Source organism: Micromesistius poutassou (assembly GCF_964030765.1).
Source record: "Micromesistius poutassou genome assembly, chromosome: 15".
NCBI classification, from domain to species: domain Eukaryota; kingdom Metazoa; phylum Chordata; class Actinopteri; order Gadiformes; family Gadidae; genus Micromesistius; species Micromesistius poutassou.
In genome coordinates this window covers 17,790,531-17,811,123 of record NC_140285.1, presented here as the reverse complement: position 1 = coordinate 17,811,123, position 20,593 = coordinate 17,790,531, and the positions used below count along the sequence as shown (strand labels likewise).

At 47.6% G+C, this 20,593-nt stretch overlaps 1 protein-coding gene across 4 annotated transcripts in view; it reads left to right on the top strand.

The window, feature by feature from the left end:
* Window positions 1-20,593, top strand: part of spryd3 (SPRY domain containing 3) — a 63,228-nt gene that overhangs the window by 5,349 nt on the left and 37,286 nt on the right. For 3 of the 4 annotated variants that reach the window (XM_084479152.1, XM_084479150.1, XM_084479151.1), the window contains exons 6-7: window positions 21-209; window positions 16,246-16,395. In XM_084479152.1, the coding sequence (XP_084335278.1) occupies window positions 21-209; window positions 16,246-16,395 (339 nt within the window). The remainder of the gene's footprint in view (window positions 1-20; window positions 210-16,245; window positions 16,396-20,593) is intronic. The other variant, XM_084479153.1, reaches the window with a different exon arrangement.

The following is a 20,593-nucleotide window of genomic DNA, read 5'->3' as shown; positions in this document are numbered from 1 at the left end:
TGGCTGTCTGTCCTCCTCAGGTGGGCTCGGCCGAGGTCCCGGGGACCACGGAGGGCCTGTTCCCCGCGGTGGGCATGCACTCCCTGGGAGAGGTGGCCCGTGTGGACCTGCAGGCCCAGTGGCTCCTGGATGAGGACGAGAGCATGATGATGGTGGACAGCCACGAGGACGACTGGGGGCGTCTCTTTGACGTCCGGGCCAGTGGCACGGTAAGGAGGTCGGACCCAGCACCCCTGGTCCCAGGGCTGTTCCTAAGGTCACGTCTCTCACTGGGTTCACAAAGCCAAAGTATCGCCACCACTCCCTTCCCTTTGACCGGCAGTGGGTCTGCTTATAGGTTTGAATATGGTCGGAATGAAGCGGCCACCGATTCTTGGCAGGCTGGGTACTTTATTCTTAGTTTCACTGACTTTACAGTAGGCCTACACGTTTGCAGACACAACCGGACTCGTTCATTACTTCACTAAACTGACACACGCTACCGCTCGCTCTCCTCGCTCGTCCACTCACACACACACACACACACTGCCATTCTTGCACACACACATACGCTAACTCTCGTAACACTTATTATTGGCAACAGTTAGCTGAACATTATAGGGCCCCGTCCTTCCACTCCCTGTTTTCTCAGTTAAACACAGAGATGAACTACATTTGTCCCAGTGTTTGTTAGATGTGAAATGAAGCCAAAAAGACGCTCTCTTCCTCCGGTAACGCAGTCGTTCGTGAAGCCTTTTTTGTTTGTTTCTTCTATTTGTCTGTAACTCATGCTCCAATCTTTCATCGATCGATGCGGATGTTGTGGATGCAACGGAATATGATGCATCGCTGCAGCAACATTTAAGATGATTGCGATGAGTTCTGCCCGTTCTGCCTCCATGCTGTCTGCTGTCAAACCAAAACAAACTGAGACCCTACGTCATATCCAGCCCCTTACAGCCTGCCCCTCTAAACCAGCCGGAGATTCTACTGATGACTGAGTGACACCAATGTCAGCATATCGGGCATCAAGTGTGAATAAGTGAATGACCCTCACTGTCTAACCTCCTGATCCGCAGAGAAAAGACGGAGGACATATGTGAAAACGGCTTATGTATTCACACAGTCCGAGTTCTATTGGTTGTCTCTGCATTGAGTTAGTGTGTATTCACACAGTAAGAGGTCTATTGGTCGTCTCTGCATTGAGTTAGTGTGTATTCACACAGTAAGAGTTATATTCTTTGCTGGATTGCACATTGCATTCTTCTTCACTTGTTTCTTGTATTTATCGTGGCAAAGGATTTGAAGGAGTGCTTCTTTGTCTGCTCCAAGCTCGTATTCGTGGTTGCCAGGAGCTCTATGTGCTGTTCCTCGAGAGCCAGGGTCAAGTCTCAGAGCCAACCGCCTGGCCCAGTTATTCCCATTTAACCCTGCTATTGGGAAAAATATTTGATTGCTGGAGAGTTTTACTTTACAATACCTTTGAGTTTGTATAAATATTTCAAAGTAAAATCGAAGCAAAACTACATAAGAATTAGTTGCTTTATGAATCGGTTTAATCCTCAGCATTAAAACATCACAAACAGTTTATTCAGTGTCAAAGGTGAACCCTTGCTTTGTGGATTAATACCCCCCTGACCCCAAGTTACACACATGAACACACATATACGCACACTCTTTGACTATTGTCAGTCTAACTCTTAAACTATTTTTAGCCTAAGTCTTTAGCTATTGTTAGCCTAACTCTTTAGCTATTGTTAGCCTAACTCTTTAGCTATTGTTAGCCTAACTCTTTAGCTATTGTTAGCCTAACTCTTTAGCTATTGTTAGCCTAACTCTTTAGCTATTGTTAGCCTAACTCTTTAGCTATTGTCAGTCTAACTCTTTAGCTATTGTTAGCCTAACTCTTTAGCTATTGTCAGTCTAACTCTTTAGCTATTGTTAGCCTAACTATTTAGCTATTGTTAGCTTAACTCTTTAGCTATTGTTAGCCTAACTCTTTAGCTATTGTTAGCCTAACTCTTTAGCTATTGTTAGCCTAACTCTTTAGCTATTGTTAGCCTAACTCTTTAGCTATTGTTAGCCTAACTGTTTAGCTATTGTTAGCCTAACTCTTTAGCTATTGTTAGCCTAACTCTTTAGCTATTGTTAGCCTAACTCTTTAGCTATTGTTAGCCTAACTCTTTAGCTATTGTCAGTCTAACTCTTTAGCTATTGTTAGCCTAACTCTTTAGCTATTGTCAGTCTAACTCTTTAGCTATTGTTAGCCTAACTCTTTAGCTATTGTCAGTCTAACTCTTTAGCTATTGTTAGCCTAACTCTTTAGCTATTGTTAGCTTAACTCTTTAGCTATTGTTAGCCTAACTCTTTAGCTATTGTTAGCCTAACTCTTTAGCTATTGTTAGCCTAACTCTTTAGCTATTGTTAGCCTAACTCTTTAGCTATTGTTAGCCTAACTATTTAGCTATTGTTAGCCTAACTCTTTAGCTATTGTTAGCCTAACTCTTTAGCTATTGTTAGCCTAACTCTTTAGCTATTGTTAGCCTAACTGTTTAGCTTTGTTAGCCTAACTCTTTAGCTATTGTTAGCCTAACTGTTTAGCTATTGTTAGCCTAACTCTTTAGCTATTGTTAGTCTAACTCTTAAGCTATTGTTAGCCTAACTCTTTAGCTATTGTTAGCCTAACTCTTTAGCTATTGTTAGCCTAACTCTTTAGCTATTGTTAGCCTAACTCTTTAGCTATTGTTAGCCTAACTCTTTAGCTATTGTTAGCCTAACTCTTGAGTTGTTGTTTAGTGCTGCCACTAACGACTCATTTTCTAACAATTAATCTTTCAACAAATTTTTCGATTAGTCGACTAATCTAAACGAATAATAAAAAAAATAGTTTAAAATTAAAAAACAAAACAAAAAAACCCACGTTTACACTTGCGTGCATGGCGGGTTTAAAACATTACTGTCAAAGTCATTAAGTAATATAATGCAGGTGCGCAAGTCACACACAGGAGACGCCAACATTGTTATCAACCGCTCGGTACCGTGCCGTATTAATGCCCAAGTTTTAAAAAGAAAAGAAAGTCTTTGAAGCAAACAAGCGACCCTGTTTTTGATTTGTGCATTTGGTTTTGAACGAATAGTTTTGGATGCATGCATCGGCTTTGAGTTTGTTTGTTTGTTTGTTACTTTGAAATCACACACACACACACACACACACACACACACACACACACACACACACACACACACACACACACACACACACACACACACACACACACACACAGACATTCACGCACGCACCCACTACAACCTGCCGATCTTCAATCTAAACGACATCAAGTAAGTGATGCCGCAGCGCGTTGACAGGTCCGTCCCGGGGGCTGGCAGTGGCAGGGAGCGGTGAGCCAGCAGCCTGGCTGCCCACCAGGTTGTAAAAATTCCATAAGGGGAGTAACGGGACTCCGAGCCCCCCCTCTCATGTGGTCGGAGGGTTCATCGCTCTATGGGCCGCTCAGCGCGCCAGGAGCTTTGTAGGGAGCTAAGTTCCTCTCCCTTGCCATCTACCCCAGCACCCCCCTCCACCTCGCTCCTCCGTCATGAGGACGCTGTCATCAGCCCCGCTGGTGCTGCTGGTCACTGGGAGGGCGGTGGCGTGCTGGGACGGACAAGAGGTTCCACCAGCAGGGCTGGATGTGGGGCAGTTGACACGATTTCACTATCAAAGTGACAAAGAACCGATGGAGGGACCCGTTTGGGGGGTCACGTTTGTTTATCCAGGATTCACATTTAATGATTTTGGGCTCAGAAAGTCGACTTATATTCTTGAACTCAATTGTTTTGGATCAGTAAATAATTAGAGGGTTTGGTTTCAACAAAGACATAAATGTAGTTCTTGGACTGTTTTGGCTATCTGCAGGCCTTTCCTCTCTGTTCTCTCTCTCTCTCCTCTTCTCTCCTCACTCTGCTACACACTCACTCACTCACTCACTCACTCACTCACTCACTCACTCACTCACTCACTCACTCACTCACTCTCTCTTTCATATGGAGCGTTCACCTGAGGCGTGAGGTCTTCCAGGAGTTATGGATGTATACATCCGTTGCCATGGAGGTCTGCTCCATGTTTTCACCAGCCCCATTCAGTTCGGGCCAAACATTGAGATACTTTTACGTGTTGCTATTTGATAAGTATGGATAATAACCGTTCCTGATGAGTCTTTTCATCAACAGCAGTGACTTGTCTGAGCTAAGGCTTTGCTTTCTTCAACAGTTTACATTGCAGCTGGCGGCCACTCCTGTTGAGATCAGTGGCTATCAGATCCCAGCTCTCACCCTGCCAGTCCAGACTAAGGTTCTCATCACACTCTGAGCCCACAGGGCCTCAGTGGGTTGGAGAACTCGAGTGGCTCTTATGACTGTGATGCATCTGGGTCCTCCCTTTTTAGTTTTGGTCCATAGTTATCATGTTTACCTTTGCAATTACAATATTGGTGATCCTCCAAACAAGTGTATAACATGTCTCAAAATCCTCTTGAGGTTTTTTTGTCAGTAGATGGATGCACCTCCTCTGGTATGAGTCTTCACTCTGGGCTCCAGAACCTTCTCAATGAATGCCACGGTTTCATCTTGTCATCGTCGTTTGTCTTCTGAAGGCCATTTGCCTCAAGGCTATGAATACTGATCTCATCTCATACTGCACATATTCATCCAAAATGTAAATGGAGTTTTAATTCAGTTGCTCTGCCTCCGGTGGCTCAGTTAGTTCTAAGGGTTGCAGTGGTGTCTCAGTACGCATTGAAGGAAACGGGGTACAGCTGTGAATATAGGACACACACGTCGGTGATGTTAGCCTAGGGAAGGCTCTGCACCATTTCTTTGTTTGATCAGCCACTACGTAAAAACCTTTTGAAAGGGAAAGAGAATTGGGTTGCCTTGGGTCACCTACATGGGGTCTGATGTTTTAACCTAACTAATTAGCTGTTGCATTTGTTTATGATGCGTGTTAACACAGTAGTTTTAAAACAGGCACATGGGGTGTGAAAATATATGGCTGTAGCTTCTGTGGACCATTGATTCACACGTTATGAAGCCCTACAGTTTGCGTTGTGGGCGCCACTATTGCTCGACCTTTCCTAAACCAGCAGCAGAACCTCTCCACACGCGGCCCCCTGAGGGGGGGCTGAATGGCCCCTCGCAGTAGCCCAATACTGCCAAGAGGTGCACGGCCTTTGCACTGGGCTACTCGGGAGGCGGGCCTTAAAGCGTCATGATACAAATCAGAACGTTTTTGAAAGACGCTGAAATTGGTTTTGCAGAAATGATCAGTGTGAGAATAATAAGGGGTATTTCTTTAACATACAGGCATGTACTACTAATATAGTAGTACCCCAAAATGCAATTATTAACCCTAAAAAAGCATGATATGGGATCTTTAAGAAATATTGAGGTTGGAAGCGGGCCAGAAGTACCTCCACAGGAGGCTCATGAAACAGAACCCATGGCTTATACAACAGTGCTGTGATGAATGTGTGGGGACCGACATGGCTGATGCGGCCATACCTGATCTCTTGGATCGTTGGTTACAGGACAAGGATGGTATCTGCACAAAACTCAAGTCGTTTACCATCTCATATGGCAGCTCATATGATGGCAATTAAAAAAAGAATAGTGTAGCTGCACTACAACTAAACTACTAATTATGAATTCTTAGCATTGTTGATAAAGTGTTCTGAATCTTTGTATGCTTCAAGGCCCTCTCACAATAAACTCTTGGCACGCAGGTGATTGAACTCGATGAGGCCTTAGTGCGTGTTTGTCATCCACCCCGGTCCCCGGACCACGTCCGTGTAACCCACTGCTGTTTCTGCTGAGTAGCCGGTTGGGGTTGGGGCGTGGCGGCGCTGTGAGACGGCTGGAGGCCCTCCACTGCATACGTGCGGCTCAGAGCGAACACCTCTCACTGATCATCTGCAGTCGGTTGCCGTGGCAGTAGCTTTGCCTGCCAACCTAATCCCCTCAGCTGCGGATGAGTGAATGGGCAGGCGGGCGAGGGCACCTCTCTCTTATCAGTTCCCCCAGCTCACTCCCTCGCTGTGCACATCTATCTTACATTCAGGGGGCATTTAGCAGACGCTTTTATCCAACGGGACTTACAATAAGAACATTTGTCAGAAGAAGGTGAAACCACATATCTGTCGGTACAGTGAGGATGTTCATAGAACCAAGTGCAAAGCACTAACAATCACTAGGTTCACCCATTCCCTGTATACAGCAAAGATAGCTAGGATAAGATGCTGCACAACTAAGTACTATAACTACGACTTACAATAAGTAGGGGGGGTGGCTATGCAGAGCTAGGTGATCTCTGAACAGGTGAGGCCTATCTCTCGGGCGCTCCTGTTCCCCCCCTAGTTCCCCGCCTGACGCCTCAGCCTCCATCTCATGTAGAAACAGCGTCTCCTGGAGCCTCGTCACGCTCCTCCACCCGTCCCCTCCGCTGTTGAATGATTCATAAAGGCCCAGTGTGGACTCTTGACCGGGCCTTTGACAGAAACTCAGGTCTAAGTCCTTATAATACATTATTTCTAGCATTTATCACTTGGGCCATTTTTACTGCACATTATTATTATTATTATTATTATTATTATTATTATTTCCCTAACGAAAGACCCTGTCCCCAGCAGCCTGTCCTGCCCAGGGCCCTGTCCCCAGCAGCCTGTCCTGCCCAGGGCCCTGTCCCCAGCAGCCTGTCCTGCTCAGGGCAGTATTCCGGTTGTTTTGGGCTGTAGGAACTGAGCAGCGTGAGAAAGAGGAAGCCAGGGTGACTCACCTTTAGGCATGTGTGTAAGGACTGACACCGGCAGGATGACTGGGAGTCTGGCTGGATAGGCCTGGCGTTTAAACAACAGGGAATAGCTTTCAGCTTTAGCTGTCTTCTGACAGCTAGTCCTACTTGTGTGAAAATGTGATGTCTCCATATTTTAGAGGCAGAAGGTTTATTGTGTAATTGTTTGTTAGCGTTTTAACAGCTTAGGCTGAGGAAAGGAAAAACTCAATTTGCAATCGCCCGCAACAGGAAACCACTGGAAGTTGTTTGCCTGATACAGTCGAAGTACACGCCAGTATCGAGACGTGCTTCTGCTCTTCTGAAGACCTACGTCATCAGTTTCCCCTCGCACCGCTCCTATTTGTGTTCCCTCTGTTCTTGGAGTTGCCCTTGACTCCGGGTTTTCTTGCACAGGCAACGGCTGCGTCACAGTGAAGAGGCAGTGGCAGGAACCACTGACAGATTTGTGTGTTTAGAAGCATCCTCTCTGCTAACAGCTATCATCACCTATAGCTTTGGGAGGTATGCCTCACAAGCACACATTAGTGGGGAATCTTCTGCTGCAGGCCACATACACATTGAAGAGGACACAATCATTTAGTTCAGGTCCTTCCCAGAGGAAGCACTTATGAAGGGAGAGACGGCCCTGAGGAATTGGTTATAATACTGATCTAACATGTTGGAGATATAATGGACATGGAATTGTGGAATGAGTTATGAGTCATGAGTTTGAGAGCTAAACCATACTTTTTAATACATGTTGAGCTTAAGCAGGGCACTCTTTTGTATCCTCAATATGTGTACCTTAATTTAAGGACTGTATGGCCTTCTCCAGTTGAGATGGCATTGTTTTAAAATGGACATAAGTTCTTCATTTTCCAAATATACTCCATGATAAGCATCCCAATCCTTTGTGGATAAAATAGTTCAACATGCCCTTTTCTAAATAAAACATTGTTTTCTCCTCAGCACTGTATGTAATGTAATACATTTGAACTCTTCTTGATACATTTAGCACTCCCTGCCATTGTTTAATGGCAACCTCTCACTGGACCCATCTGGTCCTCAATGGTAATGTCCTCATTTATTCGTTAATGTATTTGAACCCTTTCAAAGACGTCAGTGTAGCAGCCGAGCCACGCTCCAGGGTAAGACGCCTCTTAAATCTATCGTTGCCTTGATTAATATAATAATACTTCTACTGCTGTGGAATTTATATTATTTAAATGCAACAGGTTTTACTCTGCTACGGTAGCATTTGTTAACGTTACTGGTTCGTTAATTGTGTTTGCTTTGCAAATACTTTCCACATAACCGGTGAATAGGTTTATCAAGGGGCCAGACATAGTAAGCAGCGGTCTGCAGCCCCAGCAGCTGTCTGCAGCCCCAGCAGCGGTCTGCAGCCGCCCAGCAGCGGTCTGCAGCCCCAGCAGCGGTCTGCAGCCGCCCAGCAGAGGTCTGCAGCCCCAGCAGCGGTCTGCAGCCGCCCAGCAGCGGTCTGCAGCCCCAGCAGCGGTCTGCAGCCGCCCAGCAGAGGTCTGCAGCCCCAGCAGCGGTCTGCAGCCGCCCAGCAGAGGTCTGCAGCCCCAGCAGCGGTCTGCAGCCCCAGCAGCGGTCTGCAGCCGCCCAGCAGAGGTCTGCAGCCGCCCAGCAGCGGTCTGCAGCCCCAGCAGCGGTCTGCAGCCGCCCAGCAGAGGTCTGCAGCCCCAGCAGCGGTCTGCAGCCGCCCAGCAGAGGTCTGCAGCCCCAGCAGCGGTCTGCAGCCCCAGCAGAGGTCTGCAGCCCCAGCAGCGGTCTGCAGCCGCCCAGCAGAGGTCTGCAGCCCCAGCAGCGGTCTGCAGCCGCCCAGCAGCGGTCTGCAGCCCCAGCAGCGGTCTGCAGCCGCCCAGCAGCGGTCTGCAGCCCCAGCAGCGGTCTGCAGCCGCCCAGCAGAGGTCTGCAGCCGCCCAGCAGCGGTCTGCAGCCGCCCAGCAGAGGTCTGCTTTCCTTTCTCAGCTTCTTCAAAATCCACTGCCTGTAAATGGAGGGAAAAGGGGTAGCCATTGTCCCTCCAGACGATTTTTAAATACGGAGTTGTGGGGACGCGATGTGGCCGTAAGGCATGCTAATTGCACCTAGCCTAATATCAGCTTGTCTTTTAGCTATTGCCGTCATAATGACTGGCTGGCTTTGGTTTACATATTGTGTTGGCACTTGGCACATGGGGTTGTTTTGAACTCCTTACCCTAGTTTGAACAAGGACAACCCCGCAACAAGAGACTCCCATATCGCATGCCAACTGCGATGTTGGGTGTGACTAATGTGTAGGTATTGAATACCACAAGCCTAACTAAACAAAAAGATCTGTTGGCCTCTGCTGATATATATTTGAGATCACCAAGAAAGCCACATGCAAGTGAGTGGTGTGTACCAGGGAGAATATTACTCATGAGTAATACTGGGTTGTAGTGCTTTGTTATGTTTTAAGGTTATTTATGACTATAGCAAGTGCCAACGTGCTGTTTTTCCCTGACAATACAAGCGAAGACAAGGCGTAGTTTATGTAGAGTAAGTCTCCTATTTAGCTCTTATAGATGCCTTGGTGCAAACGTGATCGCTCAGGTTTTCGTTTACTACAGAGGGAGCATTGTACCTCAATGCAGCATTAGAATACTTTTTATTTGTTTCAATCAATCAAAAATTCTTCCTGTTTGGAAAAGTCAAATTTAGCAAATGGAAATGATCCACCTCCAGTGAGAGCTGCATCAGAACAGGAATCCAAGCTCTTGTTTTGGAGCCAAAACCGGCTCCAATATTTCAAGAATTATATGATGTTATAAATCATTGTTTCTTATGTAAATTGTTTAATTAATCTGTGTCCAAAAGAGCAGGTTAATGCATTGTTGTAAACTGCAGTCTATATAACTCTTTAATTTAGACCTTACTTAATTATGACATTTAAAAACCAACAGTAAAAAGATTTTGATTCATTTATAGATCTGTTAACGATACAGGCAGAGCTATTCAATTGAAAGGGTTAATGGCCTTATAACAATAAGGCGTTTACAATAACACCAAACTAGGAAGGACCTGGAAGGCCCAGTGGCAGCGCTGCAGGGAGCCCGGGCTCGTCTGGAACACCAGAGCTCTCTGAAGCTTCACCTTTCTAATGCTCCCCCAGTAGACAGGAAACTGGACCTCTTCTCTCTGGGCGTTAACACGGGTTGCCCAGGCAGCAGGGCAACAAAACATGGCCCTGCACACACCTCCCCACGAGGAGGAGGAGGGGGAGGGGGAGGGGGGGGGAAGAGGAGGAGGAGGAGGAGGGGCAGGAGGAGGAGGGGCAGGAGGAGGAGGGGCAGGAGGAGGAGGAGGAGGAGGGCGACGGCCAGTAGCAGAACAACGACGTGGAGACCTGGTTCTGTCATCATCCCAGTGAGGCATGCTTAGCCCAAGGCTACGTCTCTCTCGCTCTCTTTCACCCTCACACCCTCCCTCTCTCCGTTACTCAGCGCTACGGGAGCAGAGAAGGTGTGACTGAATGCTTCCCCCGCCCCTCCTTGATGATCAGGAGAGAGGTGTCCGGACACGACCATGGGGGTGGAGGAGGAACCACACAAAAGAAGAGAGCAGTTAACAAAAGATGTCTCGGTTTTGTTTTCTAACCCGGGGATTAAGAGTGTTCTCATCAGTAGAGTACGTTTGCTAATGTTTCATAACTTACTGCTGGGGGCGGACCTGTGACAGGACCGCCCCCCCCAGCCCTGTCTCTGAGGCGTCTGTTTGAACAACGAAGAGCTGCAGTAGAAGCTAACTGAGGGAGACAATTCTGGTCATAGCAAGCCAAACCCCGGAAAGATTTCAGCTGTTTCTTTGTGGTGGGACGGGGCCAGGCTGTGATACGTTCCACCTTGCTCTGTTGTGGCTTGATATTCCCTCTCCCGATGACGTATCCCAGGTATTCTGTCTCTTCAACCCCCAACCTGCAGTTCTTTGCATTGGCAGTCAATCCCGCTCTCCGCAGGGCCGACAGCCTATTAGCGCTCCAGATGGGAGGCCCGGTCTACGGATGACGAGGTCATCCAGGTAGGCTGCAGCGTACTCTGGATTTGGTCGCAGGAGGGGGCTCCATGTACTCCAAAGGGCAGTGGTGACTTAGTGGTGATATAGTCCATCTGGGGTTGAAAACGCAGTCTTCTCCTAGGCCTGTTTCTTAAAGGGGCAACCTCCATTACCCTCAGGGCAGGTCATACGTGCTGATAAATCGTGCTGTTCCTAATCGCTCAACTAGTTCATCAACCAGGGGCATGGGGTAGTCCTGAAGTTAGAAAACCTTAGGTTACCATCAGGTTTTGGGGAGATGACAATGTGGCTGGACCACACCCGGAGATTCCTCCATCACCTTGAGTTCCAGCATCATCCTCACATCCTTCCTGATTGAGCTGCCACGAGACTCAGGGATGCGTTATGGCCGAAGGCGGACCATCTTCCCGGGCTCCGCTTTAAGGCATTGGCTGTGCCGATGTGGCACCCTAGTTGGTCTGAAAAGACATCTCTGGCCCGCCCCAGAAGCTCTTTGAGATCCTGCCTCTGGTTTGGTGAAAGCTGGTGACCAGAGACCTGAGACTTCTGCAGTGATCTGAGGAGTTACGTTAACGGACAGGCAGCTGGGGATGCACAGGTTCCAGGCATTTCTTAAAAGGTTTATGTGGTATATTTTCCTTTCCGACAACCATGCTGCCTTAACCTTTAGTTGACTGAACCCCTCCACTCTACCACTTCATATGGCCATGCCATCTGGCGAATAAATTATTGTAGAGAGGGGCACCATACATTTTTCACCCACTTCGAATTCTCTGACCTGGGCACCTCTTTTATACAACTGTGCCTCCTGCGCTTTCTGCATATGGGGCCAAAACATGGGCCAGACCATAACCATCCAGGTCTGCATCTGTTCCACATGCTCAATGACTGACCTGTGGGGTGATGGCTGCTGTTCCCAGGCCTCTTTCCCTATGTGAAGCATCCCTCTAGGTCTCTGACCGTATAACAGCTGGAAGGGGGAGAATCCTGTCATAGGGAAGAAGCTGGTCCCAGTTTTTCTCGTCAACATCAATCTTCTTTCTCAACATCTGGCCGGCGAGTCCCAGGACCCAGACGGGCCTCAAATCAACATATTTGGCCCTTGGGACTTCAAGTTTGCTGGTACGCAACATCTCCACATCTCCAACGTCACCTGGTGGTTCGCCAACAGCTCCACCAGCACAACTATTTGGGCTGGTCTAGGCAGCATACTGTTAAGCATATGGAGGCAATGCTCATATGCAACGGTTCATCACCAGTCTGTCAATAATGGGGGGGACCATTCCCAACTCTGGGTCAGGCATGCAAGGTTGACAAATTGGGCCCGGGCAGGCTGAGTGGGGTTGTACCTCTTATGCGTTGAATTTCTGAGCCCTAGTAGGGATACTATGTCCATAGTGGGCGAGGATGCTCGTTTTGAGGGTAGCATAATTAGCAGCGTCTGGAGCCGTCGGATCTCGACAAACCCTCAGAGTCTCCCGCTCAGATGGGGTAGTCTCCCGCTCAGATGGGGTAGTCTCCCACTCAGATGGGGTAGTCTCCCACTCAGATGGGGTAGTCTCCCGCTCAGATGGGGTAGTCTCCCGCTCAGATGGGGTAGTCTCCCGCTCAGATGGGGTAGTCTCCCGCTCAGATGGGGTAGTCTCCCACTCAGATGGGGTAGTCTCCCACTCAGATGGGGTAGTCTCCCGCTCAGATGGGGTAGTCTCCCGCTCAGATGGGGTAGTCTCCCGCTCAGATGGGGTAGTCTCCCGCTCAGATGGGGTAGTCTCCCGCTCAGATGGGGTAGTCTCCCACTCAGATGGGGTAGTCTCCCACTCAGATGGGCTAGCTGCTGGCCACTTCTCCCGGTCGGCTGTTCGCTCTCAGGGTTTCGAAAGGCCTCTACGTCATCTTCAGTAAAAAATCGATTAATCGATTTTTAATCGTAATTCAAATTTATGGTTTAGGACGATTTTTTTTAATTTAAATTGATTATTTAAAAAATAACCCTTTTTTTTTATCAAGTGCAGTGATTTTAATCTGGTATTTACGGTAGCGCCACCACTCCCCCTTCTCTGAAGTCCCGTAGTTCATAGTTACGCCCCCTCCTCTTCAGAAAGAGTTAAATATCAACATGGAAGCATGCGCTAAAAAAAGTGAGTGTGTAGAGTTTGGCTGAATTTTGTGGCAACCAAAAGCAGCAGCAGAAGTACACACTTATTCCAACATCGTAAAATGAGGCACGCAGCAGAGTGGGAGATGTGTGTTATTTGTTTTGCTTTTGTTAATCATTGTTATTCTTCAAATAAAATCCAAACTTAAAAAATATATATTTGTCATTTATAGAAAAAAATAAAAATCAAGATTTTACTTTTAGGCCAAATCGCCCAGCCCTACTTCAAAAGTAACAGTGGTTTTATAGAAAATGGTGAGGGGTGAGGGCAGGGTGAAACTCCAACACAAGTCTTCCCGGACCACGGCCCTGGACACTGGTTTGGTCTGCCTTTGTAGCTGGCAAACTGGCCCATGGCCTGCAGGTGTTTCCCATTGCCAATCATGCAGCAGGTGGGCTGGATAATACTGGTCAATCACACTCCCAGTTTGTCTTTGAGGGAACGGGCGTTATCCATGATGGTACTGATCCCCTTCCCCCTGTGGTGGGTCCATCGTAGAGGCCCTCCACAGTATGATGTCTGACCCCCTGTGGTGGGTCCATCGTAGAGGCCCTCCACAGTATGATGTCTGACCCCCTGTGGTGGGTCCATCGTAGAGGCCCTCCACAGTATGATGTCTGACCCCCTGTGGTGGGTCCTCAGCATCAAGGCCCTCCACAGTATGATGTCTGACCCCCTGTGGAGGGTCCTCAGCATCAAGGCCCTCCACAGTATGTCTCTGTGTTGACGGCTCTCACACAACAGGGGCTTCAGGTTGTAAGGTAAAATATCGATTACGGATATACTCCTGCAGATCGATTCTTCAGAATTCAAAAGGATAACAAACCATACCATGAATGCATTACAATGAATCCATCATGTACTAGTGCAGTGAGGGTGAGGCTCCATGAAGGTGCTGAGCCTGGGTGTAGAGGGTATCACTAACTCATCCTATCCCAACTCATCCTAGGGTTAGAAAAGTGGGTTTTCATCAGTGGTGATTTCTCTAAGACTGCAAGGGAAGCTCAGCTTCCCCTAAAATTTCAAAAATGAAATGGTCAAATATATACTGTTGTGTTAACATTTCATTGACTAAAAATGCGTTAGAACACGTCCATCTCGAAGACGAGTTCGTTCAGAATCAGCTGCTTATCGCAGGACGACTGACTCGATTTCCTTCTCATACACTCCTGTAGCGTCACAGTGCATTTGCCTGTTGAAGCTCAGCGTCCATCCACTTCAATGGGGCTGCATAGAATAGCTTTTTTTGGTTTGTCGAAAGTCGACGGTCATTGGATAATGCTGCGATTATGTCCCTCCCACGGACGCTCAGCGTCTCTGGGGGTGAATGGAGGAGTGGGCTGGCCTGGATGCTGGGCTTCTGCGTGATGATTGGAGGGTCTGCAAAAGACTGAGTTGCCGTTTGATTGACAGCGATTCTGAACTATAAAACGTTGCAGGCGCTCTCTTCAGTCCTCAGTCCCATCGCGGATTTAGCAAACGAGTTGAAAGACAAACTATTTCTTGATATTTGCTTGGTGAAATTGCTAGACAATTTTCATCGTACATTTCATATACTTATTCACACAATTCCTTGTTTCCGTTTAACATAATTCCCACATTTCCTTGTTCAAGTTTAATATTGTTTTGGTAGTTGGCCATCACTTTGATTCAGGGAGCCTGAGGTCTGAACTTCAAGTCCTGTATTCAGATCAGGACTTGCAGGGTGACAGGGGAAAGCTGTGTGATTTCTTGGTGTTCCTTAAAGACATGGAGTTGGACAGTGCAATGCCTCAGCTTTACAAACTGTTCTCATTAGCGGCAACAATTGGAGCTACATCTGCAGGTGTAGAAAGGAGCTTCTCCTGTTTAAAGCGGCTCAAGTCCTACACCCGTAACACGATGGGCCAAGGCTGTTTAAGCAGCCTAGCTCTGCTGGCCATTGAGAGGACACTGGTCAAGTCACTGGAGAAGACAGCTAGTTGGTATGACAGAGCATTTTCTTGAAAAGGAACAGAGAGGATCATTTACATATACATAAATTGACAATTTATATGATGTAGGCCGATAATGAGCTTCCCCTCTTTGAAAGACCAGCAGCCACCACTGGTTTTCATATTCCTCAATTGATCCCCAAGCAGCAGGAACAACTAAGCAGGTTTATGAAACCTCTAGTGACTGATGGTTACTTTATTTGTCTTTTGAAGTAGGCAAAAACTATTACACACACACACACACACACACACACACACACACACACACACACACACACACACACACACACACACACACACACACACACACACACACGCAAAAAGTCGTTTTGTCCACTCCCACCTTGTCTGTACTTTTTGCCTTTCAGACTGGGACAGAATGCTCCCTCATTACACATCCTGTCACATCCATACACATGCGTTAACATGTCATGGAAAATCCACTGAGCCCAAAGGATTTGTTGCTTCCAACGCTGCCCACCTACTCAATTGACACTCACCCATTAGTGCTCTCCTCCCTGCCCAGGTCGTCATCCAGCCTCCAGTCTCAACCTGTGCTGAGAGGTTTGGACTAGCTTTGTTAATTGCCAATCTGTCTGGGTGCCCGTTCACCTAGGACATGTTTCTGGTTGGGTGGACACAAAATGAGGTTTGATCACTCGTGTTGAAAGACGGCCTTTGTAGGAGAAGGGGAGTTTCATGTCCTAATTAAAAGCCAATAGAATAACCAGCCAGTAGGCTAGGTTATAACAGAGATGTCATCTTTGTGGTGTCTTGTTGAAACAATCTGTCTGTAGGTACTTTACTGACGGGTGAAGCAGAATGAGTTATGCAATTGCAGTTTTTTGATTGGATCAAACTGATGCCATGTGATCCAATTCATCACCTGACAGTAATATAAGCCAATCAGAAAATCAGTGTTTGGTGAGGTTTTTAAAGTTCAAAGTTAAATGCATTTACATTGCATTTAGGGCATTTAGCAGACGCTTTAATCCAAAGCGACCTACAACCATTCATTCACATGTTCACACGGCGACGGCAGAGACGACCCCGCAGGGCGCCTGGTCCGGGGCGCTCAGGGTGGGGGGTTTCGCTCGCAGACACCCGACACTGGGAGGTTCTAAGCCGCTGTACCTCCTGAGCTACTGGTGCCCAATATCTTTCACACTGTGTCGTGTGTCTTTAACATTGCATGATACATTACCCTAGAGGGTTCAACTTTCTGTCCCCCCTGTCCTAATGTCCCCAGCTGCTGGAATACGTTGGCAAGGGGAAGAGCATCATGGACGTGGGCCTGGCCCAGGCCCGCCAGCCGCTCTCCACACGCTGCCACTACTTTGAAGTGGAGATCGTGGACGCCGGGGAGAAATGCTACATCGCCTTGGGCCTGGCGAGGAGGGTGAGCTTTCTAGGAAATGCACGCATGGTGTTTGGTGTCAAGGCAGTTCAAGCGACGACAACAACAACAGTCTTGCCAAGTCTTTTTCAATTATTGGCACAAAGCTATGGTTCTATTCAATAATCATGGTTCCTATTGTACCCCCAGTCAGGGGGCTGTGAAATGAAAAAACAAACTTGTAGGCGCAAAAGATTGACTAGTCCTAAAAGAGTCGTTAGCCATACTCTTTATTATCCTCTCTTAATGACATGCCTCCCTGAGACGAGGGAAAATTCAATTAGAAAAATATTAGCACATCTAATTTGAGCCCTGGTCTCTTTTTCCAAAGAATGCACATGTGGCTCCCATTTCAGCAATAGTACCGCGGCTCCACAGCTACACTCGCCATTAAAAAAAACAAAGAACCCTGCTTTGAAAAACAAAGGGACAATCTTAACGGGGACCGAGGATGGAGACGGTCCAGGCCATTCCTGAAGAGACTCTGCTGCTGTGAAGCATGTGTTTGGAGACGGGCGAAGGCTCTCTAGTGCTCCCAGTGAGAGCAGGGCTCTTCTCCAGGGCTAGTTTTTGGGGACATTCCGGAGTCACGTTCAGGGAGAAATGCCTGTGATAGATGGCTTCTTTCACAAGGTCTGTTTACTGTTTTCAGCCTCTTTGATTCTTTAATTCACTGGATCTTTTTTTCAGAGAGTAATGGGGTCATTCACCATTTTATATTTTGTACGCCCTGTAAGTATAGCCTTGAAACGGTTATGAATGTGAAATATTTGCTGCTGCCAAGACCTGTGGAAGACCTGTGTCTCCCAGGGTCAAAACTTCTCCATTAATAATAAAAGAAGTTTCAAGATTCAACTTTGCCCGTTCCTGAATCGTGTAGGAAGCAGTTATATCTCCAGCTTGAATACATTGCTCTGTATCACATATGTAATCTTCCCATGCTAAGATGCTAGGCTAGCCCTGCCAATAGGCAGGAGACAGCGGTGTCACGTCTAGCCTATAACCTTTCCCCGAATATAAAGATCTCTGGTATTGGGCTCTTTAATACACTAATCGATCAATCAATATTTTATAACGTAAATGACGACTCGTATACAGAAAAAACACTGACGGTATGTGTGCATTCAGCTTATTTTAACTCTGCCAAAACTTAAATTTCACCTGGGCTGAAAGCTCCCGAAGGCCTCATTCCTGCCTCACATTAACAGTCCAATTCATTTCAAATCGTTGGGAACTTGGTTCTCATGGTACGAGTTCCGGTGACAGACAACATACCAGTATGAGACAATGAACAAGTGCATGTTGAAAGCAGGGGGAGTCTGATCTGTGGTGGTCCACTCAAGTGGTTCAAACTGGATCAACCAGGAGGGTTTCTCGAGGAGTGCTAGAGGGACCAGAGACCAGAGTTGGTATGGCCCGCTTGGTTGTGCATGGGTGTGCTGTGCGTCCTGAGGGGTGGTGGTCATGGTGGTGCAGAGCGTGTTGTGTCTGATGCTGTGTCTGATCCTACAGCATTTAGCAGACGCTTTTATAAAGCGCCTTACAGCGGTTCATACACACACCGACGGCCGAGTCAACCATCGGGGATCAAACTAGCAACCTTCCGGTTTCAAAGCCACCCGCTCCTGACCGGAGCCGAGCCGCCTTAAGCGGGTGTCTGCTGTGAAGGCTGATGAGGGCCCGCGGCCCCGCCCCGCCCCGCCCGCGGCCCCGCCCCGCCCGCGGCCCCGCCCCGCCCCGCCCGCGGCCCCGCCCCGCCCGCGGCTGCTCATGGCAGGGGTCTTGTTGAGGGGATTGAGGGGGATGTTGCTCATTGAACCAAACCAGGAGGTCATGTTGAATGTGATGATGGACTACATCCAACCGCTGTAACACCCCTGTTGGACAGCTGGGTGGACCTGGAGGACTTTCCTCAAGAAAAGAGGAGTTGTTGACATTTTGAGAAGATAGTTTCACTATTGGGTTTCAAGGGGAGTGGTCCATGGTGGGTCCCAGCTGTTGATATGCCCCCACCTTCTGGATGTTCTGGTCATTGATTTCCACTGGTGGGAGCGTGGGCGGTTCACAGCAGAAGGAGTCAGTGGAGATGGTTGTGTTGAAGATGAGGTGACCATTGACTCAATGCACCGGCTGACTTCCACGGAGAACTTGGAGGACACAGGGATCAGCTGGGGGTTAGTGTCCATTTGGAGAACTTTTCTCCCCCTCAGGTGAGGCTGTTTGAAGGCACTTGAGCCCCATCTTCACATAGGCCTTTCTCCAGGTGGTTGTATACACCATGCAGCAGTAACAGCCCTCCATCGCTCTGCATCACCACCGACGTTAAGGTCATTCTCATTCAGATTGGCTGGTTCTCTGCACTGGGCAGATGATGGTGGAGGTTCCTTATTGCTGGGTTGAAATTCTCTAGTGGTGGTCTATGAAACAGCTCACAGAGGAGGTTAAAGATAGATACACTTGATGAAAATGGCATTCTTATATGGGTGAAGAACAAATATTAGGACTAATGAACAATGTGTTGTGTGTTGTGTTCTCTGTGCGTACCATTGAGATGAGTTTACTCCCCATATGTCCATGACTGAGACATCATTGACGACCTCAGGCCTGAAACAAACGCTCAAAAGTCTTCATTCAGGACTCTTACCACGACTGTACTATCCATCCTAAATGCTTTTCTAAAGACTTAAAAAGAAAAAAATTCTGAATAAAACGCTGAATAATTGGCCGCCTTTACAAGGCTGTTATTTTCATTGGTTTTATATGCACTTGCAAAATCTTCCCACCTTGCTGCAGCCAAAATTGCCATTTGACTTAAGCTTCGTTTTCCTTTTGAAATGTCAAACATCACACGCACACGCACACACACACACACACACACGCGTTTTCCAGACACACACACACTCACACACACTCTGCACTAGCCATATTTGCATACAACACAACACTTCAAGACACAGACTGCATTTGAATAGTTAGGACAGACGGCGAGGGAGACTCTTAATGGTGATAACTCGAGTCCCGTTTCCGCCTCTTCAGCCAGAACTTTCCTCTCTCCTCTCCTCCGCCTCACGCTGCATCTGGGATTCATTATAAAGACATTAAGTGAAAGGCCATCAGAGGTGACGAAGCAGCAGATTGAAGGCCTCTGTTAACGACTGTTTACTCCGTAGCAGGAGCACTTCTTTGGGGGTTGAACCCCTCTCTCGTAGTGGCACCAGAGAGCCAAACACAAACCCATCCGCTCTCCGCTCGCCTCCAGGTCATTGCAGTCTGCCTCTGTCTCTTTGTCTCTGATTCTGTTTGCCCTTGGTTTCTGGCTGGAGTCTCAAGCTCTATGTGCTCTCCACTGCACCACAAGAGCACATGTATGTACCATACTATGTCGAGTCCCTCCCCCTCTCTTCATTTCCCTCTGTCTCCTTCTGCTCACGTTCTCCCTTGTCTCTCTTCCATCTGGCTCCCTTTCTGTCTCTTTCTCTCTCTGGGAGCCTCCACCGAGGTGTTTGTGTTGTATCAGAGCAGTAACACCTCTGTTTGATCACTCACAAACACACTCAGTGCGTTTACATGACACTCAAGAAAGTCGAATTATTGGGTTAGTCCAACTATGATTGGATTACTAAGATGCATGTATACACCTTAGTCGAGCTAAAATCAAATCGAATTGGGTTTCTCATAGTCGAATTAAGACCCCTAGATAATGCGATTCATAGTCGAGTTAAGCGTGCATGTACAGAGTCTAATTGGATTATGCATTGAATTGCGTTCTGCGCATGCTCGAGATCTTTTCCCGGGGCCGTGAGCCGGAAGTAGAAGGAGACGATAGTCGTGCCGTCGGAAAAAGAGAAACGGCGATTTATTTAAAAAGGTTGCGCAGAAGGTGGAGGAAGCCGGTGAATGTAGTTACCCCCTATAAGAATTGTGTCCCGGCCGCGGGAGCGCGGATGGCAGGCATTCATTAAAGGTGGAAGCACACAGACACTACGCTTCCATTTCACCCAAGGCTGAATTAAAAGTACATGTTTTTCTAAATCTGGGTCATCAACAAGGTTGCAAAGTAGTAACTTCGGGCACATCTGTCAAAATAAATGTTTTTTTCTCCCGCCGTGTTTACGATCTTTATTCATTCCTTGCGATGCGGTGGGGAATGCCGTATATGGCCGGGCGGCGGAGGGGCTGCTCCGGTGGGAGAAAGATGTTT